We start from the raw sequence: 19,904 nt of genomic DNA, 5'->3' as shown, positions 1-19,904 counted from the left end.
AGTGAAAAGGAGTGCATGCAAAAAAACAGTGTACTATTTCATACAGATTCTGCTTTCTTAAGTCATAATTCTTACCAGTAGTTTGCACTGGATTTTCCTAAATGAACCTCACCAGCTCATCCAGATACAACTGGATATATATTTGAAATGTGTTAAGAACTGCACATTTTATGTCAGTACTGGTGTTCTTCGTGCATTATGCCTATTTAATTTCCACTTCTGTAGATGAAGAGGTGACAGTGTTTTGTAACCAATTTCAGCCCTGTCTTATGCAATGCAGTAACAGATAGATGAAGTAGCTATGATTTGTTTCCATTAGATATGGCATTCAAGTTATGAGATATGCTTACTGGCCAGTTTTTAACAGGAGCTACGATCTATAAATACCAACTCTGTATGTCCTGGAATTTGTTATGTCATTTATTTCTTTCACAGGGGGTGGCACACAGAAGCACATTTCAGGGCTATGTCCTGAAAATAATCCAATTAAGCAAACTTTACATCTGCGCTGACATGAAATATTCTTTTGCTTAAAGTCTGAGGCTTTTTGTACTGCAAAAAATATGGTGTCTTCTGTTTTTTAAAATGGGATGTTAAGGTTTCACTATCTTTTGGCTTAGTCATATAAATATTCTTTATGCAGCTCTTTCGCTCTGGGACATTTAGATCTCTTTCTTCTGTAGGGCCAGAATAAATAAATATTACATAGACACACCAGGTTGTTTGAATATAATGATGATATCCACACATGCACACACATGGGAGAATTGCAGGAGTGCCATATGATTGAAAGCTGTTTAGTTAGCATACAGAAATATTTTGAGGCTTTATGTCCTGGAGGTAGAGGGATATGTAGAAATGTACGCTCTCTTTGGAAGAAAAAAATCTAAAATATTGGCTGCTTTGGAAGTAAAATACTATAAAATCCAGTAGCAAGGAGGTGAATGTTTTGTGCTTCACCTTTCCTTGGGCAACATTTGTACTGAGCTCCTTGCAGACGGTCAAAAGCTGCTGGCTTCAGGGCTCTGCACCTTTTACAAAAAGAGCAGCTCCCTTTGGGGTTTCAGTTGCATAAATCAGTGAATCAATGAATAGTGTTTTTCTAGGAACTATATAATATTTTTTCTTAACAAAGTAATAATGCCTAAAAAGAATGAGGAGAAATACGAATCAAAAGTATTGCAGAACTGCAGTACAAAGACTTAAGCAAACTGTAATCCAACTGATAATTCAAAGCCTATGTTACCAGAACTTCTGGGAAGAATGACTAGAATTGACTAGAATTGCTACCTATACAATAAAGGTCAACATAGCTCAGTGAGACAGAAGAAGAAAAAAAGAGTGGAAGCTTTTTGAATCTGCAAGTCGAATTTGTAATTGCCCTTACTTAGTTTCATTTTATTTATTTATTTATTTTTTAAACAACAAGGTAGACTTTGCACTTGTGATTTTGATTTTACTTTGGTGGCAAGTAAGTCTGCTTTAGTGGTTTAGATTTCAAACCGTTCTATAACAGGATCTCAGTGAGTTTCAGAGGAGCTGAACAGTTTCAGTCAGCACAATCATAACTATATTTCATTTCTTTCTTTCTGTGTTACTTTTTATTTATTCTGTGCCTTCAGAGGCTGATGGAAGGAGGGGAAAGGAGAAAAATAAAATACCTAGAGAAGAAGTACGCCAAAAAGAACACAAAACCAAACCTTGTTGTGAAAGTAAATGTAACAAATTGAGTTACCAGTTCCTTTAATGGTTGCTGGAAAGCCATCAGTCAGACAGTAATGATGTCTAGATCTGAATGCAGGAGCTCCATTCTGAATTACTGAAGGGGGAAAGAAAAAGAGCATAAGTTTCAATTCCAAATGGAAATGGGATCTCAGAAGACATGTTATAAGATACACCTGGCTGTAAGGTTAGGATTTGAGCCTGAGTTATTTCAACCATGTTTTTGATCTTTTTAGACCTGAGAAATTACCTTATTATCTTACAAACTTTTAAAAGTTTATAAACTTATAAAAGTTTATGAAGACTGATGTGTTATATAAAAAGCTACACTGTTTACCAAGTAGGATTTTCAGGTGTAAATATGCAGACTGGATCTCCTGCTGAGCTTTATTGCTGTGCAAACTGCTATAATCTTCTAAGGTATCTGTTCCTTGGGGTACCATTATTTTAATAGGATAAAGCTTCAGCTTTTTAACTGTATTAGCAGGTGGGATCTGGAGGATTCTGTGATGCATTGCTGCTATAAAGCACACTTAGTGCGAGCATAAAAGCATTAGTCATGTTCCCTGCCTGCCCTACCTCCGCCAATTTTCTGTGACTTTCTACCCAAGTGGTGCTGTAGGCTGAGCAGCTTTTTGAAATGCCTCTGGCCTTCCTTGTTCAGAACAGAGGCATTAGAAGATTCGTTAACCTTTCGGGGGGGTATTTGTGAGGCCATTTGATGTCAGCTGGATTGTTATTTTAAAGCCTACCTCTGTTCAGACACGAATGCTTTGCACTTGTAAAACATCTCTTTACTGAGCTCTTCTGTTAGTTGCAAAGAGCCCTTTGCTCATAAAGAAGAGTACAATCCCTGTTCCTGGTCTAGGTTCAACATGCAGTGCTAAGCAGTAGTTGGTCAGTAAGGACCCTCATTGTCTGTTATTAACTGGGAACTTCTATCAGATTCTGGATATCCATTACAAGGCAACATGGGTTTTTGCAGCATTCCTTTAACACGGAGACATGAGTGTGACATTAGATTCCCATTGGGTGAAATGAATGATTATCTTGCTTGCCCTGAAAATGCCACATTTTATCAATATTGTGTTTGAAAAATGTATGTCCAACTTCTGTTGAACATATTGAAAATAATTATGAATAAGCACCATCACATGTTTATTAACTGGATTGCATATCCTTGATGCATCTCAACTGGCCAAGAAAGCAGAAAGCGGTGACTGAAAATATCTACCGACAACATTTTTGAATTGCCAAGCCAAATCAGCTGGAGTTGGATTATTCCTCAGGTTTCTTGTGTTGGTGTCATAGAGAGATGAGATGCCTTTCTTACAGCATTGTGAGACAACTTTGTTTTGAATTATCACCCTTAATTATGCTGCTGGTATAATTTATTTATAATAAAACTAGTACAGTGCTAGTTTAGTTTTGCCATTCTAATGAGCTGCACAGTACTGCTGTCTGAAATAGACATCAGCTCAAGGAATACTGTTTCTAAAAGAATTCACTGTTCAGTCTACCAAGTGGAATTGGAATCCACAGCATCAATCTGATCCCTCTATTCAACAAATACAGTATCTGAAAATATTCAGTGAGCTAAATAGTCATATAGCAATGGGATGGAGATTCTGACAATGAGATCTGTGTGCCTGAGACTGTTCCCATCATCTGTTATATATGCATTCCCATAAGAGCTCATTATCTAGATGGATACAGTATGAGCAGACCATATACAAATGATCATGGTTTGACCGATACACCTGTAAAATAAACTTGATACCACATACAGAATTTTGTATTTTGTTACTGAGACCAGCACTAAAGATGATTAAAATACAAAAAGCATATATTATGAGTGGGGGTGATGAACTTGTTCGGTACTGCTTTTTGTAGCAGCACAGTGCATCAGGCAGTCCAAGGCAGCAGCAAGTTAATGATGTGTGCAGTGCTGTGCTATGTCAATGCAGGTCATGCTGTCAGAATGTGGGTGGGTTGAAAGTGCAAAGAGATTTGGGGTAAAGCTCTGGAATGGTCTTCCAGCTGAGCTGAACTTCACATGTTTTTCAAAACAACTTAAGTCCTTAAGTGTGATTACAATCATGTGGTAGCGCGGGCAGACTTGACAATAACAGGTCTTTCCAATTCTATATAGTTTAGAGAGATAAATCTGGAATTAGATGTAAAATAAGACCCTTCCCACAGTGCCTGCAAGGCACAAAGGTTCTACTTGTTAACATTTTCAGTTTTGGAAATCACTCCATAGCTCATTTTACCATAGCTTCTAAAGCTATTGTAAAGTAGATAAAATGATTTGTATTTAAAAGTTGTAGAAGCCTGCTGAACGGAACATGATTTGAGATGAGAACCTGAGTTATCTCACGCATAACTTGGCATGTTGGAGTTCTCTTGCTTTGTTTCTGAGTATTGAGTCTGCCCATAACCTTTCTGCCTGCTCAGACATCAGGTTTGCTCCAATATGGATTAAATAAGCAAAAAGCATTCATCTCTCAGGAATTTGTTGAAAATTGTTTTAGAAGAAAAGAAACCGTTCTTTGAGTTACGTGCAACTGAACAAAATGTAATTATGCCAGTGCAGGGGAACTAGAAAGTAAATGTGACTGAGCAGGGCTGAAACTGTCCAGACCTCTGTGCAGCTGAGAGTGAAATGTAAGATTTAAGCAATCAAGCTGCTAATGTAATTTTTGTCATAAAATAATTAGATTTCCACCTGTCTCCAGCCCCAAATAATAAGTGTAAAAGCTTTTCAAACAATTTGTTTTAATTCTTGGCTTGAATCCAACCCTCTTAAGGATTGCCAGACTGACTTCCTGTCCTAATAGCTGTTGGAACGTTCTTGAACTTATGCAGAACTACAGTACAGTTATTGTGCTGTTTTGATGTTCTCTGTATCCATTCAAAGGGTAAATCTTGCCTTTATGGTGTGGGCATAACCTGACCACTACTGAAGATCAAATTTGAACTGTATGTAATACAAATCCAGGGAGAAGCACTGATAAAGCCCTGCAGCTGCAAAGTAGAAAGAAAATAAAATGACAAACTAGAAAAGGGGAAGTAGGGATGAATTCAGTACTCCACCCTTGACTGGGGCTGGATTTCTTCAGCAGTCCTTCACCTGCTGTTTATCTGGAGGGGAATTTTTTCAAACTGTATCAGCATGTAGTCCAACAAGGTAGCTCTGATGCTCGTGCCATCTTTCCTCTTTAAGTAGCTGTGCAAACAGCTTAAGGTGTGCCTAATCACTTAAAACAGATTACAGAGGCTAAAGTGGAAAAAGATTATATGTATATATGTACCAACCACACATATTCCAATTGTTCATAGTGTGTATAATCATATTCCTTCAGGGAACATGAAATGATACTTTTCTTGTTTAGAAAAGGATATTTGTATGAACATATTTTTTTCTCATTGCTACTTGTTCTGCAGACATTCTAGTGTTCCTCCATTGCCTGGTGGACTAAAGCATTGAAATGCATTCTGAATATTGTGCCCAAATGCTTTATCAGTTTGATTTTTCATGTTAGTTTCATTTTCATACCTCCAAGTTTCGTTTTATGTATGTAGTAGTAAACAACCGGTCACATTTTTGATGTTGTGATAGCACATCATGAGGTAAATAAGAGTGCCTGAATTCCTAAAGCTAGATTATTTGAGTTGAAAAGCATTGCTGTCAAGTCTCTGATGGTATCCTGATCAGACCATTCTTTTGTCTCCATTTGGTTGTGGCACTCACAGTGGCACAGAGTTCCATACAGAAAGCTTAAGTCCTTATGAATTATATGAATGCTATTGCCTTAATAATGCAATACACTTCCTCACAATACTGTACCAGGTGAGTGAAGAATCACAAGGCTTTGGATTAAAACTTGGATTCCGTGCAGCTATGCTGCTGAAAAAAATGTGAGACAGATTGAAAGAGTTTTCTGTTAACGCCCTCAAAATAAGTTTCCAGCAGAAGTATTGAGCAACAGTTTGCAATTTGTAGCAACAATCTTAAGAGCAAAATGTCATATACTACACGTGTTCTCTCTCTCTCTCCTGCTATTTGCAAATGTGATCAGCTCTGTAGAGCTGCAGCCTGCACACTGGTCTTTCCAGGCTCATCGGTTTAATATTTTTCAGCTCTTCTTGAAGATGCAATTGCCTTAAAAACCTTTTAAAACATACTTGAATTTTCTTGATGTTTCCTCAGGCTGCTCAGCATAGGTTTACTTTGTGTTCTTCATCACTCAGCATAATGTAGAAGCTCTTTATTTTGTTTTGAAAGGAATCATCATGATTGTTTTACTGCATGAAATAAAACCAGCATCCCTTCCCATCAAACATTTACGGTAGATAGAAACCAAATTGAAATCTCAGATGTTGAAAGCTGCTTCCTCAAACAGTGACAAGAAGTAGTCATAAGCAAATGACAGCTGAAACACTTCAGTCATATTTAGTTCCACAAATAGGTTTTGCTTTTGGTCAGGCTTCCTGTATTTTTGAACTTGCATTTGTTCAGCAGTACGCTATGAACAGCAGCAGCAGTTACTTTAATTTTGTAATCATGTGGCAAAGCAGTAAAATATCTGCAATGTATTTCATGGACAAGGATTCCAAACTGTCTAACTTATTTCAACAGGCAAGCAGCCCTACTACAGGAACAGCTCCCAGGAGTCAGTCACGATTGTCTGTCTGCCCTTCCACTCAGGACATTTGTAGGTATGTGCTGAGAAAAATGTATCTAATCAGACTGATATTCCTTTGTTATTGCCTTTACTAAGTAACGTGTAGAATATGTAGTTCTTGCTTCTGCATAACACTGTTCATAATTTCATAGACTTTAGTTTTTTTCCTTTTGATCTGTTTTATTTCTGTTTTGGCTTTTCAGTCTCATATCACAATTCATGTTCTCCTTTTCATCCCTTTTTTTCTGATTTCTCTCTTGCGCTTTCCACCCACCCATACTATTTCCATCCCTTTCCTTCGCTTACCGCTTTGTCTAGATCTACTACTTTGCATGATTTGTCAGAAGATGAGCTTGAAAATGCAACCCCTGTCATGGTGCTGACCCCTTCCAATAGGGAGTCTGGTAAGAAACAAGTGAAACGAAGGTTTAGGCGGAAAAGAGAAACTGGAGACAATGGTGAGCATGCAGAAAAGCAAGGAAAGGGGAAAGACTGCAAATTACATCCCGAGGCTGCAAAATTCAACTGGAATGCACCTGATTCATCATCATCCTCAGATGAGAGTCAGTGGGCTCAGGCTAGGAGGAGAGCAAGAGAAAAAGCCAGAATGTCCAGGAAAGGGAGAAAGAGTAAGGGATCATGCAGTAACCACGATGGGTCCTCAAACAATAATGCTGTTGAACTTGTCACTCTGGAGACAGGGAAAAAGAAGCAGGATGCACCTGACACTGAGAATCCTACTTTAAATCATCACAGAAGAAGGATTCCAAGGTTTAAGGAATCACAGTCTTCAGCATCATCTCAGGAAGCGAGGATTTCCTCACGAAAATGTGGAAAAAGCAAAGGGAAAAGCTATTGCAGAGATGGGCAGCCTGCATCTTTGTGCCTCGGACGCAATAAAGACATCAAGGACTGCTTTGCGGAGGCAGGCTCTGGCAGTGACGCTCTGGCTGCCCCAGACAGTGGAGCACCTTTTGGGGCAGGGCCCACAGTGACAGACACTGCTCAGAAGCCTCCAGTGTTGTGTGATGACTGGTCTGATGATTTAGAAGTATGCAGGTTAGTCCTTGATAAGAAAGATTTTACATTCATAGAAGGAATTTCTTACTGCTGTGGACCTTCTGTCATTGTTTCTCTGTCATAAACTGCTAGACAGGCTGTAAGAAGTGACACAAAACCTCTACAGAGAAGTGAGCAGGTATTAGTCTGAAGGTGTACTTCCCTTATTAAAAACCAATAATTCTGCAAGGGAACCAAATGTTTTCATGCATTAGGTTTTTCCTCAGGAGGATGGACACATTGTGTGCTCTGACAATATTATTGTTTTCATCTCCAGAGAATAAGGAAGAGTGCCAGGTAGCTCAGTGCAATGGGATATAGAGTTTTTCACTCTGAGATGATTGGTTTGAATCCAGCTTTGCTCCCTCTGTGTCATTTTTCATTGACTTATGTGGAACAAATTTCTGGTCCTGACTCAGTGCCATTACACAACAATCTGATGCCTGCAAAACAGTCTTTCCAGTCAGGCCTAAGTTGTGTTGTTACACTGCTGAACACCTCTGCACTGTGAACATGTAGGGGCTCATAGTTCATTAGTCATCACAAAGACTGGAATGGTACGAAGGATGTTTGGGCAGAGTAAATGTTAGAATAAGGTTTGAGAAAGAAAAAGCAACACCAGCAGTTCTCTTTAGAGAAGAATTGGTATCTGACAGTTTCATATCCTTATAGTGAAACATGCAATCGAAAGGTGTGTGCTTTCCTTGGAAACGAAGGCAAGCTGCCCACTTCTGAGCAAATATCTGAATTTGGATTACAAAACTATGTGGATGTGAGTTACGCAGTCAGATGGTAAATGAAAATGTGCTGTCCAACTAGTCTGACAGAATTGAAACAGGACTGTGTTCTCTTTCAAAACTTGTGTGCTAGCATTAACTCTACAGAGTGTAAATCAGGATGAGGCTTAGTTTGTTGATGTGGTAACCAGAAATGTCCTATTTTCTTTGCTGTGAAGAAATTTGCATGAAAATGTAAGCAGTCAGGATGAGGATGTTCAGTATACCACGGCATGCAGTTTCAGGGTGTACTTCAACCTAGTAACATGCTTTAAAGATCCCGGTGTTGAAAAGAAAACTACAGGCAGACATTGTGCTTTTTCATAGCAAGAGATAGAAGCCCTTACTCATACAGCTAGTTCTGCATTCCCTGTAGTTGTGAACTATGTGAACTAATGAACACTTACCAAGTAAGAATGGGCCTTTCAGTTGTCTGGCTGGTGTCTCCCCTGGTAATTTAAGAGTGTTCTGAGTGAAGTCCAGCTGTGTCTGTACATGAGCTTGCAAAGTTATAACACACCACGGGCTTGGGACCTCTTCACCTTACCACCACTGCTGTGTCTTTGTATTTCTGTAACTGTGTTACAGATTTCTGAAGCACTTGAAATATGTCTGTCTGGAGTGATACAGAAGTGGGCAGAGATCACAACTGCAGAGTTGTCTTAAATTTCTGAACCACCAAGCGAGCAAGTATTGAAGATATGATTCTATCATCCAGTGTCATAGGTACAGTACATATATAATAGGACCACTTAGTCATTAGTAACTGAATAGAAATATTCAACAAATAAAACCATTTTTTTTTAGTGTGGATCTTTCTGCAGGCTTGACTACAACACTAAAGATAAGGTCACAGCTTTCTAACTGTCGTGTGTAGTTTAGTTCTGCCACTTAAGTCTCTAAACTTAGACTTTGCTTTCAGATGAAAGTGAACTTCAGAGTTTGCATAAACTCACTGAATTTCATTATAATTATTCAGGCACTTTTTTCAAGAGGGTTGAAATTTTGGGGTGTGCATGCAAACCTTTCAACTAGGCTCTTGTTTAGTAGGGGAAGATTGAAAACTTTTAATGGGGAAATGTTCCTGTGCTCGCCATCATTCAAGGTGCTCTTTGGACAACTGGAGTTAAAGCTGGCACAGGGGGTAACTTGACCTGCTGTGCAAAATTTGTCAAGAGTCATAATTGCTCTTTTCTTCATTGTCAGGGATAATGATTTATTATTTGCTGTCATTGCCTGGTGTATTGTAGTGATGAAAATACATTGAGGAAGAACATTACAGAATCAGTAGAGTGTTAATTTTTTATAGCTGCTAAGTTATCTTAATAGGGAAAAAAAAAAAAAAAAAAAAAAAAAAAAGATGTGTTTTTATGGCTGTAGGTTCTGTTTTTCAAGTCAGGTCCACACACTTGGTTAACTCATCTGTGGCTTTTTTTTTTTCTTCAGATTCACAATCTCTCTGCTTCCGAAACAAACAACAAAATTCATTTTAATAGAGATGTGCATATGTACAGGAACCATTTTTTTTCTGCATAAGTAATATAAAAGGCTTTTTGGTTACAATTGTTCTAAGACTGGAATTAACGTAGCTGGTTGTGATGTGGAAATTTTATTTTCTTTAAGTGTTTCTGAAGGTTTTCATCAAAGATATTCCAGTCTTGTAATTGATGTGACAAAAAGAGGAATGTCTCTCACCTAAATGAGGTGTGTGAAGATACAGAGCAGGCTTAAACCTACCCTGTTGCCAGTTGTTTTTTCTTCAAATGCTTTGCTTTACTTCCTCATCTGTTACTGGCAGTGAGAATACATTTATACATGCAGGAAAGAGTATAAGCAGTTTCTTCTATTTGCATTTAGCTGTATTTGTAGGAATGTGACAGGAAGACAGAAGTATAGTACCATGGTGCAATATATACTTTAGCTGGTCTGACTCAAGCCTCTTGGTCATTTCAAGTGAGCCATTTCCCCTTCTGTATTGCTCTTTCTCTGTTTCCAAAGTGATGAAACAATGACACGACATTAATGATGTTCTTTACAACCTCTTCCCTGAACCTATTTCTTTCTTCTTGAGTCCATTAGAAGGAATGTTTCTCTGTGATTACAGACAACTATATAAGTTCTGTCAATTCTGAGTTGCTATAGCACCTTCTTTCTATCTATATATGAGATTCACAGAGTAGGTTTTCTACTACTTTCAGCTTTTCTACTCTGCCCTGTTTCTGAGATTCTCATTGTGTATGGAGATTGCCGTGTGGATTAAGGAGCAGCCTCAGAAGTATCTTTCTCTAGTTTGCAGGAGCGTTTGTCCCTGAAGGAGGAAGCTGTGTGTGGGACTTGATGAAATGAATGGATTGTGAGGATTTAGTCCTGTGGCTTTTCAGATAGGACTTACTAAGCAAAGAAAAAGGATTAGTTGATAGCATGCTAATAGTTAGTGTATTGTAAGTGCTTTGTGTATCAACTCTGAGTTAATTGTATGGTATATTTCTTATTTATGTTGAAAGAATTGAAAGTTACTTTGTTTGACTTAGATTTTCAGTGTAAGATCTTTCTGCAGCGGTGATGCAGTCATGTCAGCAATAACACTGAAACATACTTAGCTGTAAGAAACCACACACATTTAGATAAGATGGAATTTCTCACTATTAAAAAAAAAAAAAAAGCATACTGGAAGTAGAATGCTGATTACTTTGAGCTCCATAATGACTCTATGTAGTCAGGTAGAGGAATGCCCTTATTAGAGGAGTAAATAGCACAGCAGAGCATAAAAGGACTGTTAAGGATTGCCAGAGGTAGTAAGTGGATTAATGAGATTGGATAATGAAATCTGTAGAATATACTTTATCACTTTTGAAAATCATCTTTAAATTCTAGGACATTGATTAAAGAATAGTTAGAGGAGTGGGTATTTCTATGTGTTAACACAATCATAGATAGAAATGGTATGCATTGCACTATACAGCAGACCATAGACTGAGTAGTTTATCTCTGTGAAATCAAGTTTTTTAACACTTTATTTCATACTATGAAATAAAGCAGAACCTGAAAAAGTAGTATAGCACATTAAAAACCCTTAAATCCTCTGTTACTTGTACGGTAGAGTGCTCTCAGACTTAACAGACAAGAAGCCTCTTGGGAAGGAACAAGTCTTCAGAGGCTGGCCTTGAGGAAAGAAGATAAACAGTGAAAGATATGTAGACTCAAATACTACCACTGAAATTGAACACTCATTTGAAATATTTATAGTGAAACTCAAGTTGGATTCAGTGAATAATTTAAACTGTAGTGCAGAATATATAGACTTGAAATACCATATAGAGTTCTCCAGAGTCACCAGGAACTAGAGGATGTTGAACTGCCACCTCTCAATGCTAGGCTGAAGGGGCTGTTTAACCTATATTCCTTATGTTCATAAGTTGCTACATTCCCTTTTATGAACCAAATCTCTGAATCTTTTCCCACCTGTTGGCGCCTCGTAAGAATTACTATTGCGGTTTCCATTCCTGATTAAAGCTTTCTTGTTATAAGTGACGTTTCAATAGGAATCTCCTCATCTAGATAATGGTGGTTCATCATCCTTTAAATCAGTATCAAATCCTGGTTAGTTTTCTTCTCTGCCTGATGGCTCGGAGTCCCACCTGTCACCTGCTTAGCCATCTGGTTATGCATTATCTTTTGGGAGTTCTCCATGGTTCAGTACAATGCAAAAATATCTGAAAGAAGGCAAGCAAATTTTTGTTGTGGTTAAGGTCACATATGGAGTAAGAAATGAGTCCTGTTCCTGCTTCTTTCTCTCAAAACCTGTTTTTTTCTTTATCTAACATTTAGTTAATGAAATAACACAATTTCCTGCCAGAAAGTTTGGATAAGAGGATGTCTGAAGGGTCCTATTTGTAAGTACTTAAAGACTTAAAGTGTTCCATAGGCAATTTTGTTATTCGACTTTAAATAGGTGAGTAGAAAGAAATCTAAATCCTTTTAAGATGCAGTCCTTAGTTTCTTCACCTTGTATCAGTGCAGTAAATCTTGTCTGACATGTATGTTGAATTGTATTGACAGTGCATCTGAGGCAGAAATTACTTGTAACTTTAGATGGTTAGATATCCTATTTATCACCTATAATGGAAGATTAATGGAAGGACCAGAAACGCTGACAAAATAAATGATTTAGTGTACTTTTGCTAATGTGATTTGCTCTTGGGTCTCTTGCAAATTTTGATCACGTTTACAGAAATCAAGAGAAAGCTTTGCTTAAACTGTTATGAAATTACACTGGTGTGGTGTAACATTTTCAAAATGTGTTTTTCTCTAGTCAGATAAAGGCAGCTGACTGTATAATATAATGGAAGGGCAGGAGTGACAGGGAAGAGGTATACAATTTGATTACATTTGGTATGCAGAATTAATGTGCTTCATTCAGACTGTTTTTAAATGGAGAGGAAGACCGGTTTACATTTCGATCACTTTAAGATTTAATAGTGGAAAAAAATGGAAATGAAATCAGGAACTGAAAACATCAAACCAAAACAAAACAAAAAACAGCCTGAAAAATAAAAGCAGGAGAAACATGGCATGCTGTAGTTAGTATATTGATAGGTGAACATATTTAGTGATTTTTTTTAGTGTTAAATTATGCAGGAGCAGAGTTTGATATTTTTTCAGTTTCTTTAATAATGAATAATTCACTCATTTTCTTTGAGTTGTTCATAAAGTACATTCCATTACAGCATTAGGTTCAAACTATCTAAGAGCACTATATGCCCTATATAAGCTTGGGGAAAGGGAGAACATTCTTTTTCTTGGACACATCAGATTGTTTTGTTTTTTTAAAAGTATCAGATAGTAACAAGAAATTCTAGGGAAGCTTTTGCAAACCTGTGGAGTTCAAAATAAGATAATCATCTGCATAGTTCTGATCAAAGCCACAGATCCACTTGGCCCAACATTTTACAGCTATTACAATTGATCCCCCTGACTAAGCTGTCTTCAGTTGCAGTTAAATATTGCTATGAGATGTACTCTCCAAACTAGGTAATGGTCTGTCATTGCATAATCATTATCACTCCAGACATGTTTATCTGTGATGGGAAACATTTTGATTTTTCAGTCTCTTCTCACCAAAAATAATATATATATATATATTTATAGTTAGTTAGTTAGAATAGACACATTTTTGAGAAAGTTTAGTAAAGCTCTCTGTGCTTCCTTTCTGCAGCAAAACCCTTTGTCAATATGCAATGGCCAAAAATCCTTAAACATTTTATTAACCGCTTGGATGGCTTCTTAATTCCCTAATACGGAATCTACTGAAGGAATTCTGGTAATGCAAAATTGCTGCAAACTTTTTCCCAGCTGCCAATTATGACATTCTTACATAGCTTGAAGCTCTAACAGGGACATGCTGATTGATTCTTATCCTTAATCAACCCTCTCTGACAACAGTCTACAGAAATCAGCTGTATAGATAATGTTATAGAGGAGTGCTTGCCAAATAATTTTCATACTGCACATAAGACTCCTGCAGAATATATGCACTTTCTACTTGGCTATTTTCTTAATTACCAAAGAGTAATGTGGATTAGTGAAAGACAGGTGAGGATAACTGCTGTTTTTTCTGGTGTGAGTAGGGATTAGCAGCTGTTCTCTTAAGCAATATTGTCACCTTGCATGCAACGAGAAAGCTCCAAACATGTTTAGATCTATTTGAGTCTCCTCTAATAAGCATCTCAGGTAATAAGCAACCACATAAGGTTACCTAGTATTTCTAGATCATAATTTTGGTTACTGTGATTTTGCCAAACGAAACCACTGTCATGAAAAACTGAAAATTTTCCATCTGAGCTCTTTGATTAATACTTATTTTAGCTGACCTTTTAAACTAGGATTATGTAAGAAGTGATTATCTGAATGAAAGAAACCCCACAACTTACTTTGATGAGATGTGAAGGACGTCTGAGATGTTACTTGCTTTTTTTTCTGTATATGAACCTAAATCCAATTTATATATGAATGTCTGCAAAAGGTTGCCATCATTTCATACTCTTCTTCCCATCTCCTAACTTTTGCAAGGAAACAGGACTGAGGAAAGAATGGAAAATAGTTCACTGACGTGGATTTAAAGATAGTACTGAATACTCAAGATGCCTAACTTCTGAGTTCTTAGTTTAGCAGTATCTCACGATTTGAATAAAATCAATTTCTATATATGCAATATCAAAATGCCCTTCAGTGAAGAAGGTGATAGACCTTAAATTGTTAGCAGCTCCTTTTGCGTACTCATTGTGGTACAAAGTTTAATATGTCACACACAATCAAGCACTGTATTGTCAGTGAAATTTTCATTATCATTTGGGTGATTAATTGATTGGACTTATTTGAACCAAAGGGAATGCTGAGAAATCATTTTAAATTGTTTCTTCTCAGTAAACTTTTGATTTTTGGAGCCTGGCCTCAACACAGCCATAGCACTCGTCTTTTTCCCTAGACAATGCATGTAGGAATCTTAGCAGCGCTCAGCTGCCGAACCTGAAAAATAAATAAATAAATAAATTTGCAGGCTCAGTGAATGACTGAAAAGGGATTCTAATACCAGGGTTTCAGTCAGACAGCTGTCTTCGTTCCCTCCCTTCCTTTGCCAGAGAGTCAAAAGTATTGCTGTATAATGAAGGCCATTTTTCTAGCTAAGGATTAGAAAGTTCAGAATAGCTGAACACACAAATCCTATAGGTCTGTCTGAGCTATTAATCAGTGCTGCACTACAACTTGTACATAAATCTCCATCACCTCACTTCTGAAGGATGTAAGCCAGTGTTACCCCCAGGATGAGTTCAGGCCTTTAAAGTCTCAGGGGTGGAAATTTTGAACAGCTGTGATGATGTAAAAATAGGTGACTAGAATAGAAGTCCTCTGCTTCCCACCTGCTTTAGCTACACTTCAGATGAGTCTATGCAGTGTATCCCCACCTCAGTTAACACAGCAGATTTTTCAAAGCCACTGTTTATAATGTATTTCCTGTGATGGTGATAATTATGATGCACATGGTAAGTAAATATAGCAAAGAGCAAAACCACAGGAAATTCTGTTTTAGTGCTCATTCTTAGTGAGATATTAAAAGTTAGTAAAAGTCTTTAAAAAAAGTAAGCACGTACCTTTTTCGGTCACTGTCAGCACCCACCTATCTTTTAAAGACTGTGTTTCTGAGTTTAAGCAGCACAGGTTTCTTCTAAGCTAATTTCTTCTGGATAAATTAATAACAAATACCTAAACTGCACCAAAGAGCATTCAAGCTAATGAAAACCATGCCCTTGGTTGTGTTCTCTGGACTTTAATTCCATTTGAAGTTTATTTTTCTTCTCATTACATATTTCTTGGTTAGAAAGCTAGAAGAGATCTTTAGATTAATTAGCTGGAACCTCTGTATATTGTACATACTTAACATTACCTTGTTATTTATATATTGAGCTTGTAACTTATGTACAACACAAGCACAAATAGAATGTATAATTCATATGCTGTTTTTTATATAACTATTTCTACTGAACAGTGCTTTTATTTATTTCAAATTTGCAATGTCACTTTATCTAAAGATCCCAGTGGAGTTTTAGGATTGTATTTTAGTGCTTGCAGTAATTTAAAACAATTCTGGCAATAGTAGAAAAAACACTCTTGGGTACCTGGATCAGTTGTATAATTTCTAAACGGTTTAAATGCTAAGCCTGTAAAATAAATTATGTATAGCTTGAATTTAAATGAACAAAGAATACTAGCTTTCCTTTGGGAAATAGCTTTAATTTAAAAAGAAAATGATGTTTTTTTGTGTAACTCTCAGCTGGGAATGAGAATTTGTTGAGAAATAACTATTCCCTGTTTTGACAAATGTAGTTCTACTGCTGCAGGTTCAATAAGAAGACAGCATACAACACGTTTCTGTGTAAGAACTAAGCCACTCTGCATTTAGCTGCCTGAGACAAAGACAAGATTGCAAATGGAGTTCTTGTAAAGTGTGTCTCTAAACTAGAATGTGTCCAAGGCAGAAGTGGCAGATCTTTTCCTCTCCTGCTCCCATGGGTAGAAGATGCTTATGGGCACCAAGTCAGACACTGAAAATCCTGCTTTTATGTACTATGTTTGCAGAGCTTCATTTTTTTTCCTAGTGTTTTTCTCTCCTGCTACAGATCTAGCAAAGCAGCGTTGTTCTGCTTTCTCATGAGTGTGAATTTGTTTTCTCCTGGCTTTAGGCTATGCCATGAAAGAATAGTGAAGCTGCTATTCTTGATCCATAAAGTTTTCCGTTACACCTTGAGTCCTCTTCCTCATACTTGTGGGATCTTTGCTGGGGTGCCTGCTGTGGGCCCACTGCTATGGGTGAAACAATCACCCTCCCTCCTGTGCCCAGCTCTAGGAAGGCTGATTCTCTCTGCAGGGCCCTCCTGAGCTCTTTTTGTACCCCAGGAGCAATGTAGCCATCCTTCCGCAGCTGCTCCTCAGACCAGCATTGCTCAGACTTTTGCATGCATGTATGTGAGCCTGCCTTTCTGAAGGGCTAGGCTGAAAGTTTTGTTTGCGTGATGCAAGTGTCTGTGCTGTTGCTATTACTTCCCTATTTTGAAGTAACAGTTTTCAGACTCCCCCCCCCCCCCCCCCCCCTTCCGTGGCAGTCTGACTTTTCAGACATTCATTAAGCCTTGAGTGTTTTGTTGTTTTTTATCTGAAATGTAGATGGGAGGGACTTGCTCTTCCCTGAGGTAGACCCTCCTTCCCTTCAGGTGTTTGATTAGGCCTCATGCTTACTGCAGAGCTTGCTCTGTCCTCATAGGGATGCTTACAAATAAAGTTGATGTTGTGTTCTGCTGTGATCAGGGGTCTGTCTGGAATAGAGGAATATTAACCAGATGTTTGGACATATGTCACAGGAAAAAAAAAAAAAATCAGATTGTAATGTTATGACACTTATTGTATGTGAAACTGCAGTGTGAAAAGCTCTGTATCCCATTACAAGGTCATGACACTTCTGAGACCACCATCTGCCTTAGGGTCTGCTTGCAGCTGTATTAGTTTTTTGTTTTCCCAGATAATGCAGATATCTACTTCTGAAAAGTAGACTGAAAAGGGTTATGACTTTCTAACACCTGCCTCCTAGGAAGTATGTGGATGTGTGTACGCATGCTATAGGCACTACTCCAGAGTGTGCTCAGAACTGTTCTCTAATCCTTTTAATTGTGTAACTATCAATATGTATCCCACGAATTTACTGTACTTTTCATACTGGATATTTTCAGTTTGGCATTAGATTATGCTGATTTGGGGTGTTTTCTTTCATTAATTACAGACCAAGTGTAACTATCAATATGTATCCCACGAATTTACTGTACTTTTCATACTGGATATTTTCAGTTTGGCATTAGATTATGCTGATTTGGGGTGTTTTCTTTCATTAATTACAGACCAAGTGCTATTCAACTCTAACGTTAAGAAAGAGCACAGATATTTGTCTTAAAGGTTTTGCCATGCAGAACTGGAGGACAGTCTATTCCTTTTGATTCACCTTCAGCTCACATAGCAAATTCAAAGGGAAATAGCTAAATGAAGAGAATTTACTAAGTGACAGAAGGGAACAAGGAGTATGTTCACGGGCCTTAATCTGAAGGGTCATATACCTTGTGTCTTATAAATGTCAAGTCTTAAAATGAGAGTAAACCAGTGCCTTTTCAGTGCTGATTTGAAGGTTTCCTCACTAGTTCTTGCTGTCTGCCTTGTCAGGATCTGTCACTGTGAGGGAGATGATGAAAGTCCCCTCATCACACCGTGTCGCTGCACAGGGACCTTGCGCTTTGTACATCAGGCCTGCCTGCACCAGTGGATTAAGAGCTCAGACACACGCTGCTGTGAACTCTGCAAGTACGACTTTATAATGGAGACCAAGCTCAAACCTCTTCGGAAGGTATGGTGCTTTTGAAATTAATTACACTGTAGTGTCAGCTGCTGGCTGGAATGGCTGCACAAAGTGCCAGTACATTTGCAGAAATGTCTAAAATGTCTTTGTATTTGCTGTTATTAAATCAGTCCTAGAGATTTTTTCTTGTTGTTGTTGTCGTTGGCATATAAGTGAATTATTTTAGATTGAATAAAGGCACTCTTTCCACATGCATACATTATAAATGTGCAAATAATAGTTTTTCGCATTTAGAATATTTGTATTCTGCATTTTGCTACAGTTTGATTTGCCTATTTTTAAGCCAGAAAGAAATCTTACTTATCACATTTTACTCCTGAATTACACAGCTCTCTTTGGCCATTAGTTCTTCCATTGAGGGCATAACTTCTGCTTGAGAATTAGGCTTATACTAATGTGGAGATGGCAGTTATGAAATAACACAGTCACTTTACCTGCATCTGTTTTAACTGTTAAAGCTGTGGGCAAATTAATCACTCGTATGTTGTTTAATTAATGGCACCTAAACTACAGGGAAATCTTGCATCTTGAAAGTCAAGTCTGTGTTATCTGTACTCATCTACTTTCCAGGATAAATCAACTTAACGGTACACGGGTTGTCAATATGGGGAAAGTGAAGGGTTCGTTAAGCATATGCAGCTTTTGTTCTCTTTGGCGTAAATTTCTCCTGTACGTTTTCTATAAAAATACTTTCATCCATTTTGGATTTTGCCACATATTTGAAGTATGAGTCAATCTAGTACATGGCAGCTTTTGACTTAAAATTCAGAGTGAGATGCCTTGAAAAACATATAGATTCTATTTGCTTATAGCTAGTATATGCATATGTGGTGGTGTTTTGAAGGCAGAAGACATTTTGTCATGTCAGCCTTGCATTGGTAATACTCAAGAGAAAGTAAAGCTAATAGAATGCCTTGCTCATTTTTCATCCAGAGATATTGTCCATTAAGTTCCTGATGATAACTGTTGGAGAGAGTGCTGGAGCTGATTTGACAAGCAAAACCTTGCCGGGTAGAATGGCAATCGAAACTTATGTAAATCAAAAGATGATGGCTCAAAACTTAATTACATTGACTCAGTTTTTAGTAATAACAGATAAATTTTAGATAATGTGTCAGGAAGGAGATAGTAGTATAAAATCCCCTGCCTGTAGCATATCTTTTTTGCAGTAAGCAGTGTTTTAAGCATTATGTTAGGTAATTAGTGTCCTAAAAATTGGGAAATAAGACGTATAGCATCCTACATGAAAAGGAGAGAGAAATGTGCATAACTATTGATATCACAAGTGCTGTTGATACCAGAAGTAGTAACTTTTAACTGTGTGTTATCATTGCAGCCCACCCACTTTTTTATCTTTTTTTCACATATGACTAAATTAGTGTAGTACTGGCTGATTTAAAATGTCATTGCCATTCCCACAAGTCTATATTTTCTTAATTGAATGATTAGCACATCATTAAGCTTTTCAACCACATCTTTTTAGCACTGGTTCTCAGGTAATGTTTTGATTTCCAGAGTAGCAAATATGAACCTCTTCTTTCAGAGAGAATATTTTTGTTTTGGCTCAAGACAGTGCTGTAGTTTATCTCACTTGACAGTAAAAAGATGGCAAAATACTTCCTTCAAACACATTGCTAAAAAAAATATTTTTCAATACGGTATGGAACCAGCATCTAATTGCAGAGTCTGCCTCATAACTAGAATTTG

At 37.5% G+C, this 19,904-nt stretch overlaps 1 protein-coding gene across 11 annotated transcripts in view; it reads left to right on the top strand.

Moving 5' to 3' along the window:
• Window positions 1–19,904, top strand: part of MARCHF1 (membrane associated ring-CH-type finger 1) — a 195,243-nt gene that overhangs the window by 153,917 nt on the left and 21,422 nt on the right. For 6 of the 11 annotated variants that reach the window (XM_015860933.3, XM_085544807.1, XM_015860932.3 and 3 more), the window contains 3 exons: window positions 6,365–6,444; window positions 6,729–7,469; window positions 18,005–18,185. In XM_015860933.3, coding sequence (XP_015716419.1) covers window positions 6,784–7,469; window positions 18,005–18,185 — 867 coding nt within the window. In that variant the 5' untranslated portion in view covers window positions 6,365–6,444; window positions 6,729–6,783. The remainder of the gene's footprint in view (window positions 1–6,364; window positions 6,445–6,728; window positions 7,470–18,004; window positions 18,186–19,904) is intronic. The other 5 variants (XM_085544810.1, XM_015860934.3, XM_032443962.2 and 2 more) reach the window with 1 other exon arrangement.

This window comes from Coturnix japonica, chromosome 4, assembly GCF_054131305.1.
Source record: "Coturnix japonica strain WE chromosome 4, WE-NBRP24, whole genome shotgun sequence".
Taxonomy (NCBI): Eukaryota; Metazoa; Chordata; class Aves; order Galliformes; family Phasianidae; genus Coturnix; species Coturnix japonica.
The sequence above is the reverse complement of the archived record's forward strand: the minus strand, read 5'-3'. Positions and strand labels throughout refer to the sequence as shown.